This window comes from Xenopus laevis, chromosome 3L, assembly GCF_017654675.1.
Source record: "Xenopus laevis strain J_2021 chromosome 3L, Xenopus_laevis_v10.1, whole genome shotgun sequence".
Classification (NCBI taxonomy): Eukaryota; Metazoa; Chordata; class Amphibia; order Anura; family Pipidae; genus Xenopus; species Xenopus laevis.
The window spans coordinates 55304381-55317013 of NC_054375.1; the positions used below are offsets into that span (position 1 = coordinate 55304381).

General features: G+C 38.9%; 1 protein-coding gene across 1 annotated transcript; it reads left to right on the top strand.

Moving 5' to 3' along the window:
• The first annotated feature begins 37 nt into the window (after positions 1–37).
• LOC108710998 (oocyte-specific histone RNA stem-loop-binding protein 2-like) lies at positions 38–12344 on the top strand. The gene is made up of 7 exons (XM_041586245.1): positions 38–140; positions 4089–4223; positions 5763–5876; positions 7243–7371; positions 9142–9279; positions 9928–10027; positions 10865–12344. The coding sequence occupies exons 1-7, from the start codon at positions 133–135 to the stop codon at positions 10979–10981; spliced, it is 741 nt and encodes a 246-aa protein (XP_041442179.1). The 5' UTR covers positions 38–132; the 3' UTR covers positions 10982–12344.
• The last annotated feature ends 289 nt before the right edge of the window (positions 12345–12633 follow it).

Here is a 12633-nt window from a genome sequence, read left to right on the forward strand (position 1 = left end):
TACTTTCCAGGCTCTTCCGGGTTCCAATTATGCTTAGTGGCTTGTTAAATCTTTTTAATTATACATGCGGGACGCGCCCACTTTGCTCTGGAGGGGGCATTTAAAGCGCTTTAGTCAGCTGTTTTGTGAGCCATGCAGCGGTAGTAGGGGGCAAATGTACTGTTTGGAGGCGGCCTTATACAGTCAGCTTGATCTCAGATCTTGTTTTGCTGACGCCCATACTCGATGTTTTTGTTAAAAGGAATTTCTGTACCTTTTATACTTGACTTTGCCTTGGTTTAGAGATATATAGGTTTGATATGAAATAACGTTCGACTTTGGTAGCAGCTGGGAGCCTCCGAAAATACGGAGTTTGGTGGTTGGGCGTGTTCATTTTAAAATGTTGGCCAGTTACTAAATTGTTTAGGAACAGTTATGTATCTCTTAATTCAGCTTGGTTCTGTAAGTCAATGTGTCTAAATCCTCCTAATGGATCAGTAACACCAAAAAATTAGTTTCAAAAGAATGACAAAGTCTACTGTTGCTCTGCACTGGTAAAACTGCTGTTTGCTACAGAAATGGCCAATATAGTGCATATACACAAGCTGTCCAGACATGGGGGCAGCCATTCAAGCGCAGGACACTGGGTTGGTAACTGATACGTTCTGATGAATCCCACTGTATACTACAGAAGTTCTGCTGTGTATCATGTGCATTTTCTCCTATTTCAGCTTTGATTTGCTGCCCTGTTCAGGGGAGAACCTAGCTCAGCCGCCTGAGGCAGTTGCAGCCCTCCTCCCCCATGTGCTCACCTTTTTGCTGTGGAGAGGTCCAGGACGCCATGACTCCCAACATTTTGGAAGTAAAAAGAGGGACAAAAACTTTTTCTGTATGTAGTGCAGTGATTTTTTTTAACATGCCCTTTATGTGGCCACACCCCCTAATTACAATGTTCCTTTTACAAAATTTGGCATGTTATGAAATCTTGAAAATATTTCTCCTTATCTAAACTGTTTATTTGTGTCTCAAAATTGTAACAAAGTATTTGCACCTGTTAGCTGTTCTGTGCTCTCTGCTGAAAGCCAATTAAGTGAGAAACTTTCTTTTTCTGGCTGTTCAGTGCAGAGAAAATAGGGACTTTCCAGTACAAATGAGGGACTGCGGGTTGAGCTGTCAAAAGAGGGACTGTCCCTCCAAAAAATGGACAGTTGGGAGGTATACAGGATGCTAGTGCAGAGCGCAAAATTGTGCTATCTGCGCTAGATAAAATTCAGCTGAAAGTTCCAGGAGCAGCATTTTTGCTGCCCCTTATACCTAGTGGGGTGCTGCAGCCTGAGGCAAGTTTCCCAACTCGCCTCATTGGCACAGCACCCGTAGTTACACCTTGTTTATATAAACTATTGTAGAGTTTCTGATTCAAACACAACAGTTTTACCAGTGCAGAGCAGCAGTACATTATTATTACTTAAACATTTCTTTTTTTTGGTGTTGCTTTAATATAGATCCCATATAAACTCGTTAATTTCCTGCTCAGTAATTCAGCATTTAGATATAAGGCATTAATATAGTGTGCATCAATGTGTCCTGCATTTAAAAAAAAGAAAAACTGGTTGGATAACATTTAGGCATAGGTGCAATCAGTGGCGTAACTAGATGTTACTGGGCCCCACAGCAAATTCATTTTATGGCCCCCAGCATAACCACATGTTGCCCTTTTTTACCAATATATATTGAAATTGCTCATTAATTAGGGCCTCATGGGGCCCCTATACCTCCTGGGCCCCCCTGCAGCCGCAGGGTCTGCTTCCTCTGTAGTTACGCCCCTGGGTGCAATGTTCCCTCTAAACTCTGCATGTGAACACAAATCTGGCTTAAGGCCAGTGCACACAATTTTGGTGTGCAGAAAGATCTTTGTGAAAATGCAAAATTTTGCATTTTTTTCTGGCCTGCACACTTTTTATTTTTTATTGCACACATACCAGAGAAGGAATTATAGGGAACATTGAATGTGGCCCAGTAAAATTAAAACGTAAATTATCACTTGTTATCGCTCTATATATATATATGTTGTGCAGGTTGCATCCTTACCCCATGCATTGCATGGATAATTGGTCGCATGCTGCTAATTGCATGTTTCTAATTAAAAATGGTAAGCATTTAAATGGAGTATTGCAGCAAACAATACCCTCACCAAAAATCTATCGGGTAAAATGACTTTCACATATAAATGTGATTTTCCCCCCCCCCCTACTGCCAGTTGTCTTCCAGTCCAGGCACCATTGTCATAGCTGTATTTGCAACCACTTTTTTTTTAAACCTCAAACTTACTGTGAGATGCCTAATGATAGCAGTTGGAAATGTTAATGTGGTCAAAAGCCGAGCAGACGTGTCTTGTTTGAAAGACCTATTTTTATGCAAATTTAACCTTTCTACAGAGGTTAAAGGAACAGTAACACCAAATAATGAAGTGTTTTAAAATAAAATGTACTGTTGCCCTGCACTGGTGATACTGCTTCAGAAACACTACTATAGTTCATAAACAAGCTGCTGTGTAGCAATGGCAGAAATTGAAAAAAAGGATATATGGCACAGTTTGAATAGTGGATAACACCATTATTTGCTACAGAGCTTATCTCTGGTGTACATTAAACCTTTTCTCCTTTTGAATGTACTTCCCCCCCCCCCGCCTTTGCTACACAGCAGCTTATTTATATAAATAGTAGTGTTTCTGAAGCAAACACAGCAGTTTTACCAGTGCAGGGCAACACTGCATTATATATTCCTTTAGAACAATTTAACTTTTTTCAATGTTGCTGTTTCTTGAAGCTCTCTAGTGAGGACTGTGCACATCTATCCGTTAGTGCTCCTGCACAGACTACACAAATCCATTTGCACAGCATTGCCTTCTACCAGGCAGTCATGTAGGGTTTGGGAATGCACTGTAGTGTTTAAAGCTGCACTGTCCTTACTGAAGACTTGTACCTTCTGACTTTTGTTACATAATGTATTTGTGGAAAATGCTTCTTTTGCAAAGTTCTACCACTTTACATCTGAACTAATCTCTCAAGTACCATGTGTTTTAAAGGGCATGGTAAATATTTTTGCAAAGTATGTTGCTTTTGATGCACTCATCAAAACATAAACCACATTACTGAATTCTCAACTTTCTATGGTGTCATCTGGCTGTACTGTTTAGTGTTCAACTGAGCTTACCAGCTGTACATGCTATAGCCATTTTTTTCTGGTTTTGGGTCAGCAGCTCGAGTGACCAGTGAACTGTGGGCAGAGGGGATTTCCCCAACATGTCAGACTGACAAAACTGAGAAATCAATTCTACAAAGATATTGGTTGTCTGATCTCTTTAGCATATATGTATAAATAAAATCCTACAGGTTTTTTTTTTAGCAATTTATGTATGGCCAGATGTGGTATCTGTTAAGGAGATGCAGTTTTATTTATTTATTTTTTTTAGACTAAGGGTCTAAAAAAACCTTTTTAAGTGTCTTCAACGCAATTCCAGAGGATCCAACGCAGTGCACCAAAACTTTGGCATCAAGTCGTATGCGACGAAAAACAAGTTAATAAACAAGAAATACAAATTTTGGATGTCGCAGCGTTCATCTGACACGACTGTCTGATGCAGACGCAGCCTCTGCAACTGACAGTCGTGTCGGATGAATGCTGAAAAACCATCTGACATTGCTATTGCTTATCGTATTTTCCATTGCATCCGACTTGACGCCTGCATTTTGGCACACCACTCGGAATCGCGTTGAAGAAGCTTGTGTAGTTCCTGAGGCTAATGGCACACTGGGCTGTGCCTCTGTTTTGTCTGGAATTTCTCTCTTCACAGGCAGAGAAGCTTTTGAATTCCAATGTGCTCTCTCATGTCTCTGTACTGATGTGCCTATCCGTGAAGATACACCCAAGAGCATGTTGGAGTGTATTGGCTTCACTTGTGTGGGAGAAGAGAAAAATTACATTTATAAAAATTAGAATTATTTGTATAAAATTGTCTTGATGGAAGATGGCCTTCTGTAATTCCTTTTAACTTGGTGTAAACTTGTTTTTTTTTTTTTTTTTTTTTTTTTTTTTTTTTTTTATTGTAGGCTTGTGCCCCAATTGGAAGTATGTGTGCCTCCTGTGATCCATCCCCAAGTATCCCTCTATGGCATGCCACAGACCCTGCTCCCAGAACCCTGGATGCTGATTAATAGCAACACTGCAATGGAAGAAATATTTGGGTAATTGGAGTAATATCTGCATGATTGGAGTAGTGTCCCTGATACATCCACATTGCGGACAACCAACTAAACTGCAGAGCTTGGGACCACTTTAGTTCAGGTTTATTTTATATATTGTGCTGTGTAAAATAGTACAGCAGGCACACAGGGTCCTTTTTGCTGTATATGTCCTTTTGCTTAAGGTGCCAGCTTTGATAGGTGGCCCATATTACAAAAAATGACCAACTCCTATATTTTATTTCTTTAAAAAATCCCTCCACCTGCCACCGAATATTTACTCCAAATTCAGTAGGCAGCTGTGGGTTACTACCACCTCACCAAGAAACTGCAGGCAGGGGTGGACAAGCAGTTGGATAAACATTTTCCCTTATCTATTGCATGTTTCATAAAAAAGATATTGTAACTCAAATGCATAGGTGCTGATCTAATAAAATATTAAAGCTGCAAAGGTAGAACATGAAAATGGCTGTCCCTGCACCAACGTAACAGACCACATTCCAATAGAGGGTAACCCAGTGAAGATCCAGAAAAACTAGATTAAATTCAACCCCCAGATCTGCACTGCTATGTGGGAGGGGGGGGGGCCTTTGGTGAGAGTTTGGCAGTGTTTAGCGATTTTACATGTATGTGTGCAGTTCAAGCCTCGCTTTGATTTGGAGCTGATGATTGGGTGCATACAAAGCCAAGCCTAATTGTCCAGTTTTTTTTTTAATATGTGTGTTTTTAAATTTTGAACAAATAATGTTTTACCCAATATATTCCCAGTAGTGGTGCCCCCTGTTTAAGTAATACTCCGCTATACAGATTCTTTTCTTCTTAAATATATATTAAAACTTTACTTTGGGGGGGGGAGCTCCGGGCGAACTTTCCCTTTAAAATATACTGGGTAATTATATGAATGCTGCAGCTTTGGGATATTTTTTTTTTCTTATGCTGCTATGTGTATGCATGGGTTGGGTTTAATTTTAACACTGCACTTGAAGTTGTGGGACTGCAAAGAAAAATTGAGTCAATTCTTGGAAAACCGCATTTGGCTTCAACTGTACACTGAAAAAAGCTAATAATAAACAATATGAAAAACACTGAAATTGTAAAGCTGCTTAGGAAAGGTCAATATAGAACAAACAAAATAAATTCTAAAAGTTTGACATTTTTAATTTTGTAAGAATCTCCTTACTGATTGCTTTGTATATTGATTTGATTCACATTCTAGAACCGGATTTTTTTTTTTTTAGCTTGAACAGGTGGATATTTCTTAAATTGTTAGGTTTATATATCACTTGCAGATTGTATACAGTAGTGTTCCATTCAGATCCCGTTTTCTTAGTGCTCCTGGCCTATTTTCAAAGGAAGAATGCCATCTGAACTTGTCCAGGAATGAATCGAGGTACATTACATATGCAGTCGCCTTTAGAACGATCTATGCTAGCCACCCTGGCTTGTTGTGCTGAACTGAGTGTGTTTGCACTTTGGGTCAGCACACTTGCAGTATATCATTCAATATATTGGCATTATCCTGACATATTCATTCTTCTGCAGATCTGAGCTTCCTGAATCTATATCCTGCACTGAGAGAATGTATGGTGCAAATACAGTCAGTGTCGGTGTTGATACAGAACTCGACCTTCAGGAATTTGACCGCTCAGATTTCAGGTTCACTTTTTTTTTTTCCTAATACAGAAACTTGTACCTTCCTACAGAAGCTGCACAATCCATGGTACATAAGCTTGAGCAATCAAGGGAATGTGACTGTTGTGGTGTTACTTTACCAGGGTGGGGGGTGCCTAAAAGTTAAAATGGTTGTTCACCTGGAATTGTTTGCCTTCTAAATCTTTCCAGCTTTCAAATGGGTAGTCACTGACCCATCTAAAAACAACTACTTTAAGGCTACAAATCTGTATTTGGAGCTACAAAAAAGAAATAAAATTGATAATGGAACAGAACTAAGCCTCTGTAGGAAGAAAAACCATTGCTAGACATGGTGACTGAAAGGGCAATACCAAATCCTGGATATGGCTAGGGTTTCAGTCAGACCCCAGGAATAACAATGAAGTTCAAATTCAGCAGAGATATATCCAGGCTTTCAAAGAGTGGCTTATTTTGCCTACTTTTTAAATAGATAAATGTGTTCTTTTGTTACAACACTGGGTGACTTTCTTGAGACCTATAGAGAAATTGGCTAATTGGCTCAGATCATATTCCTACAGATACAGGAACAAAGCACCTTTAGAGCTACTCTGCTTCTCAGGCTGTAAAGTCTTTCTGCAGACAGATCACATTAAGATGGTATTTTTCTGATAAAGTCGGAATGCGGCCCTTATTTATCAGTGGAATTACCTTCAAGTTCCAATAATCTGTGCTGAAAAATGTTGTATAATTAGTTGACCTAACTTCTGTTAGTATTAAAGGAGTTGTTCACTTTTAGTCAGATGTAGAGAGCAATATTCTGAGACAATTCACAACTGGTTTTCATTCTCTATTAGTGGTTTTTGAGTTATTCAGCTTTTTATTCAGCAGCTCTCCAGTTTGCAATTTCTGCAATCTGGTTGCTAGTGTCCAAATTCCCCTAGCAACATGCATGTATTTTAATAATACACTGGACTATGAATAGTAGAGTCTCAATAGAAAGGTGAGTAATAAAAAGGATCAATAACAGCACATTTGTAGCCTTACGGAGCTTTTGATTGGGGTCAGAGACCCCCATTTGAAAGCTGGAAAGAGTCAGAAGAAAAATAACTATAAATATGCTAAAAGTTAACTTAAAGGTGAAATACCCCTTTAATGCAGTAAAACATTGATTAGCATTGTGCAAATCTGCTCAAGAGCAGTAACTTAACAGTACTTGTAGTATGAATATGAAGATCTTCATTTCAAGTAGTTGTAGTAATTTTGTGGAGTATTTTCACATGCATTGGTTTAGGAATAAGTGCTTGTTTTGGGTTCTAACTTGTGGTTCTTGGTGGGGTGTTTTTTTTTTTTTTTTGTTTTTTTTTTTTTTTTTAAATCAAATTTTCTCTAGAATGACTACATCTCATGATGCTGCAGCCAGATATGAGATGGATCAAGCCACACTGCAGAGACGACAGAAACAAATCTACTATGGGAAGAACACTGTTGGTTATCAATGCTACCTACAACAGGTGCCCAAGTGAGAATTTATATGTGTTTGATCTGTGAATAAAATGAAGGTTAAGGAGGCTTAACTATAGATTTCTGGCTTTTGGTTCAAAACAAAGTACAAATGGGAAATAAGTTGGTAACCATGGCATGTGTTTATGTACTTTACAGTAATGTATAAACTATAACTAAATTGTACAACATTGATAACAATCTCAGGCATTGATATCCCCAGGTTCTTCCAAGAAATGCAACCAAATTTTTTAAAATGTTGTGTTTGCTTCAGAAACACTACTATAGTTCTAAACAAGCTGCTGTGTAGCAATGGGGCAGCCATTCAAAGTAGAAAAGTCTCCGGTTACACAGCAGATAAGCTCTGTAGAATATAATGGGTTTATCCACAATAACCTGCGACATATAGCTGCTTTTTTTTTTTTTTTTTATTTGCACCATTGCTACACAGCAGCTTGTTTATATGAACTATAGTAGTGTTTGAAGCAAACAGATCAGTTTTACCAGTGCAGGGCAACAGTACATCATATTTCCATTGCTTTAAAACTAATTTTTTGGTGTTACTGTTCATTTAATGCTCTTTCTGTAGCTGTAGATTTAGTTTCAGATGAAAGAATAGATAACCAGTTAGGGTACCTGTGCTTGGCCTTGAGCCACCATTTTGCAGTGGTCTGTGTGCTGCCTCAGATCACCTGACCAGAAATACTACAGCTTTAACTAACAGAAGCGTGGAAGCAAAAAACTGTCTGTTAATTATCTCATACGACCAAACAAGTATAGTTTGCTTGGTGTGTGTGTGCACCGTAAATCATATGATCCCATGGGGCTGCCCTTATTTTTTAAAATGGAAATTTTCTATTTGATTACCCAATGGCACATACTACTAAAAAGTATATTATTATGAAAATGGTTTATTTACACGAAGCAGGGTTTTACATTATAGAGACCTACCTTGTTTGAGGGGTATAGTTCTAAGTCTGCTGTTATAATACATTATTTGATACAACATTCCACAAATTCTGATACAGTGCTCTAAAAAATATGTTGGCACTCTAAAAATAAATGATACACTAACTTTGTTACTGCTCATTTTTCTTCATAGGATTCTAGGTGCAAAATAGTGTGCATTAGTGATGCGTGGGTCAGGGTTTCCCGCACCCGCTTCTGGGGGTCCTTTTATAGACCCGCCCCACCGATGACCTCACAAAAGGGGCAGGGCGAGCAGACGTGACACTATAAAACCCGAAGTCGGATGCCTGCATTTGAAGGTGGCCAGAAACGAAACTAGAGGAGGGCGGGCCCTGGCGCAGGACATGCAGCCGGGCCCCCCGCCCCCCTCCGTACACCCGGAACTGGCCGGGAATGTGGCGCGCGGACTGCCGGAGGGGCCGCTCTCTCCCCCGGTAGTTCCGCCCCTGAAGGTGGTGAGGTTGACCCGAACCTGCCCAACCCACGGGTATAGGGTCTGCCCGCACATCACTAGTGTGCATGGATGATTAATGCTAGAGTTGTCTACACAAGCAGCTAACTTGGTCCAAACTAACTTTGTGCCAATGCAGTCTTCTGCTAAAAGCATCACGCACCAAATTGTCCCAATTCACACCCACATTAATTTTCTCAAATGCAACGTAATGTTGACACTAATTTGCAGTGGGTTCTATTTGGCAGATGCCAGCAATTAATGCAGGAATTTAGGGAGAAAATGGTGTGCCCAAAAAGTGGGATTTTCATTTAATTGATATTTTTTTTTTTAAAGTAAACCTTTTATTTTATTTTTTTTTTTAAACAGGACTGAAAGAAAGCCAGGGGTTCGCCCTCGAACCCCTAACAAATGTAGGAAATACAGTCGCCGCTCCTGGGACACGCAAATAAAACTTTGGAGACGTGCTTTACATGCTTGGGATCCTCCTTCACAAAAATCATTTCAGTAAGTATTTTGTCTTTAAATTTTATATGCAACACCTTTATTTAAAATGTCTTTGCATATAAAATCAGTCTTGTTTTATGTGGTATTGTAGTTTTCTCTCAACCTTTTTTGTTTTGAGACAAGTTGCATATAGTTTTTTAAAATTTGGGTTAGTTTTAGCTTAACGCAACGTGTTTAAGAACTCTACTCGTTCCCCATGCTTTAAAGTGATACACTAAAAAAACTACTTTTTAAAATATAAAAGGTATCTATAGGTCATGTTTGTTTTTTGCTGAGAGGTTTGTTTTTGTAAGTAATTGTTGGTTGAAGTTTCTAAACCTGACTGTTTTGTCAACCTGACTTGTCCCATCTCAGCCTGTCTGTTTCTAATGCTAATGGACTCCTGCTGCACAAATATGGCAGCCCCCTCATAAATGAACATGGAGTCAAGACAGGTAATGGGGAAAAGTCAGGCCAATACTTCATAGCAAAATATGTAGCATGCAAAGCCAATATTATGATGGATGCAAAAAAGGTTTAATTTCTGGTGTCTGTATCTCTTTAAGGGGAATATTTGATGGGTAGGTCTGCCGTTTATGCCCCATTTCTTTGACATGAGTATTACAGACTTGTCATAAAGTCTAATCTAATGACCCTTTTACAATACAGGGAGGAGCATTCGTTTAATCCAACGCAAAGACTACTGGAGTCTTGGCTACAGGATAGCAAATCATTGCAAAAGCAAGACATCGACTGGCTTGGTTTACAGGTATATTAAAACTTTTAGTTTGCACACTTCTAAATACCAGTAGCTACATACCCATTCTTCTGCATATGATAAGCATTAAGTTGAGCTTGCTATTACCTAATGTTCCTGTGTGTTTTAAGTAGCTGTATTTGTGCTCTCTGTTTTCCCAGACTATTAAAATGGGAAAACACACTTTTTAAAGATGAACCAAAATTATAATTGGTGGGGGTGGCATTTTGGCAACCCCCGATGATAATGGCCTGATGCCCTGTTGCCTAAAAACTGCACTGGCTCGAGTATTTCTGTAGAAGAGGCTTTTTTCTGTCTATTCCAGTCAGGGCTGGCACATTCATAGGGCCTGGTAAAAACACTGAAGTCTGGCGGATGAGTTCCTTCAGAAATACCCTGCGGACGGTGACATTTTCTGCTAACCACCACCAGTCTAGAGTTATATCCTTATAATACACAAAAGCCGTGAATATCTTGTAAATTATATCCTTATAAACGGTGAGTAGTGATGTCATCTGTTATAAACGGTGAGTAGTGATGTAATTTCTGTCACATGACTCACTAAAATTTGTGTATTATAATTAATAAAGTACCCCCAGTTGTAAAATATGAGGATATTAGAAGTTACCTCGGAGTTCCATGACCTGTATAAAAACACTCGGCCTTTGGCCTCGTGTTTTTATATGGTCATGAAACTCCTCGGTAACTTATAATATCCTTATATTTTACAAGAGGGGGTACTTTATTCACTATATAAACTCGCCGTTTATAAGGATTATAATTTACAAGATATTCATGGCTTTTGTATACTTGTATAGTTTGTTTTTTTTTTTTTTTCTTATTCCACAGCTCTCTACCCTGCACAACTTGGACTACTGTGAAGGCCAGATGCAAAATTCTTTTGATTGGCTGCAGTTTCGTGATCACACAAATGACTACACCTATCCACACTGGTTAGGCTTGTAAATGATACAACTATAGAGATGACGCATCTTTTCTGAATCTCAATTGCTGTGCTCAATACTTTAACATATTCAAAAATTAGTTTCATAATTAAAGCCACAGGCTCTTAAGGAGCTCCCTGGAAGACAGGGTCATCTTCTAGTTTGGCTGCATACCTTTCACTACTGTAGTTTGTCTCCTTCCAAAAAATAAATGGCTTGGTGCATTTTCTTAACTTTTTATTTCTAAATGTCTCTCAGTACTCTCATTTGGGTTGAAATGATTTCCTTGGCACAGATGCATTTTTTTTTTTTTTTTTAAACTGGTATTCTAAATGTCTGTCTCTGTATTTTTTTTGTTTAGGTTAAAATTATTTCCTTTACACAGTGAGATTTTTCCCATCTCTCTAATAACGGAGTTTAGCACTATAATGTGCTTTATTTGCACTATATCTCAAATGGCTTGAGGATTGCTAACTATGTACCAGTCTTAATTTGCTTATCCTACATTTGTCCTTCAAGTATATGGGGAAAACTGAGCTTTAATAGAGCTACACCATCACTCAATTGTGTCGTTTGGTTGGAAACTAGTGTGCACTAAGAAATCGCTAGTATAGGTGCACAAATTCCACAATCAAGTTTTTAGTGTTTAATGTGTTGGCAATTTAATTTGTATATGAATTTTTAAATAAATAATTTTATTGTAATGCTCTTTGTATTCAATTTTTACATTAATATTTATGTAGAGGCCAGCCTCATTTAGTACGCATGATGCTGCTCTGCATTATAACGAGTGCTGCAATCTGGGTTTTACTGGGTGCTACTAGAAATGGTGGGGGCAGGTTTATAGTGCAATAAAGGTTACAGGAGTGGGGCAGGCAAAAAGTCAGAATAGCTGTGTGCCAGGAACAGTTTAAACTTCTACACAGTAGTACTCTGCAAATTTCTGAAGTATACCAAATACTATATCATGATGGCATGAATGAAAACCTTCTCCTTAGTTGCTGCAAGACTGGTGGCCGAGGGGTTATTGGAGGCGTAGATCCTTCCACAGCCATATACCACTGGCGGGATACAGTTGGCTCCCACAGATCGTTCCTTGGCTTTTATCAGAGTGTGGCCTCGTCTTTTCAACCGATGCACACCTGTCAGAGACTGGACAGAGTTCCCAATCACTTTGAATAGAGGATATTTATAAAGTTTTCTTACCTTACCAACAACTGCAAATACCCCTGTGTGATATCACTCTAGTTTGGAGAAAGGAAGGAGACTCTGAGTAATTTACTCCTCCTGTTAAAGAAAAAAAAAAGTGTAATTTTCTAAACTTAGTCTCCCTCACTAAATATTACATAACTGTTTTTAGTTATTTAACTCCTTCCCTGGCAAGTGGCAATGCCTCTCCTAACCTTGCTAAGCGACCAGTTTTTCTCATTCAGTTAAATGTAAAGTGGAAATGGCAAATCTTTCTTGCCTGATATGTGGAGCTTTTAAAGCTGTAAACATGCCATGGTCTTATTTAATTTGTAGGTGAGTGATGTAATTCTACTGCAAAACATACTGGGATCATATGGTATTTCCGGGCTGCTCCCAGGTAAGTACAGGATTACCACGCTTGCACACCCTGGCTCTCCTCGATAAGATGACCCGGTGCACTGTGAAGGAGGCCTCGGCAACCTC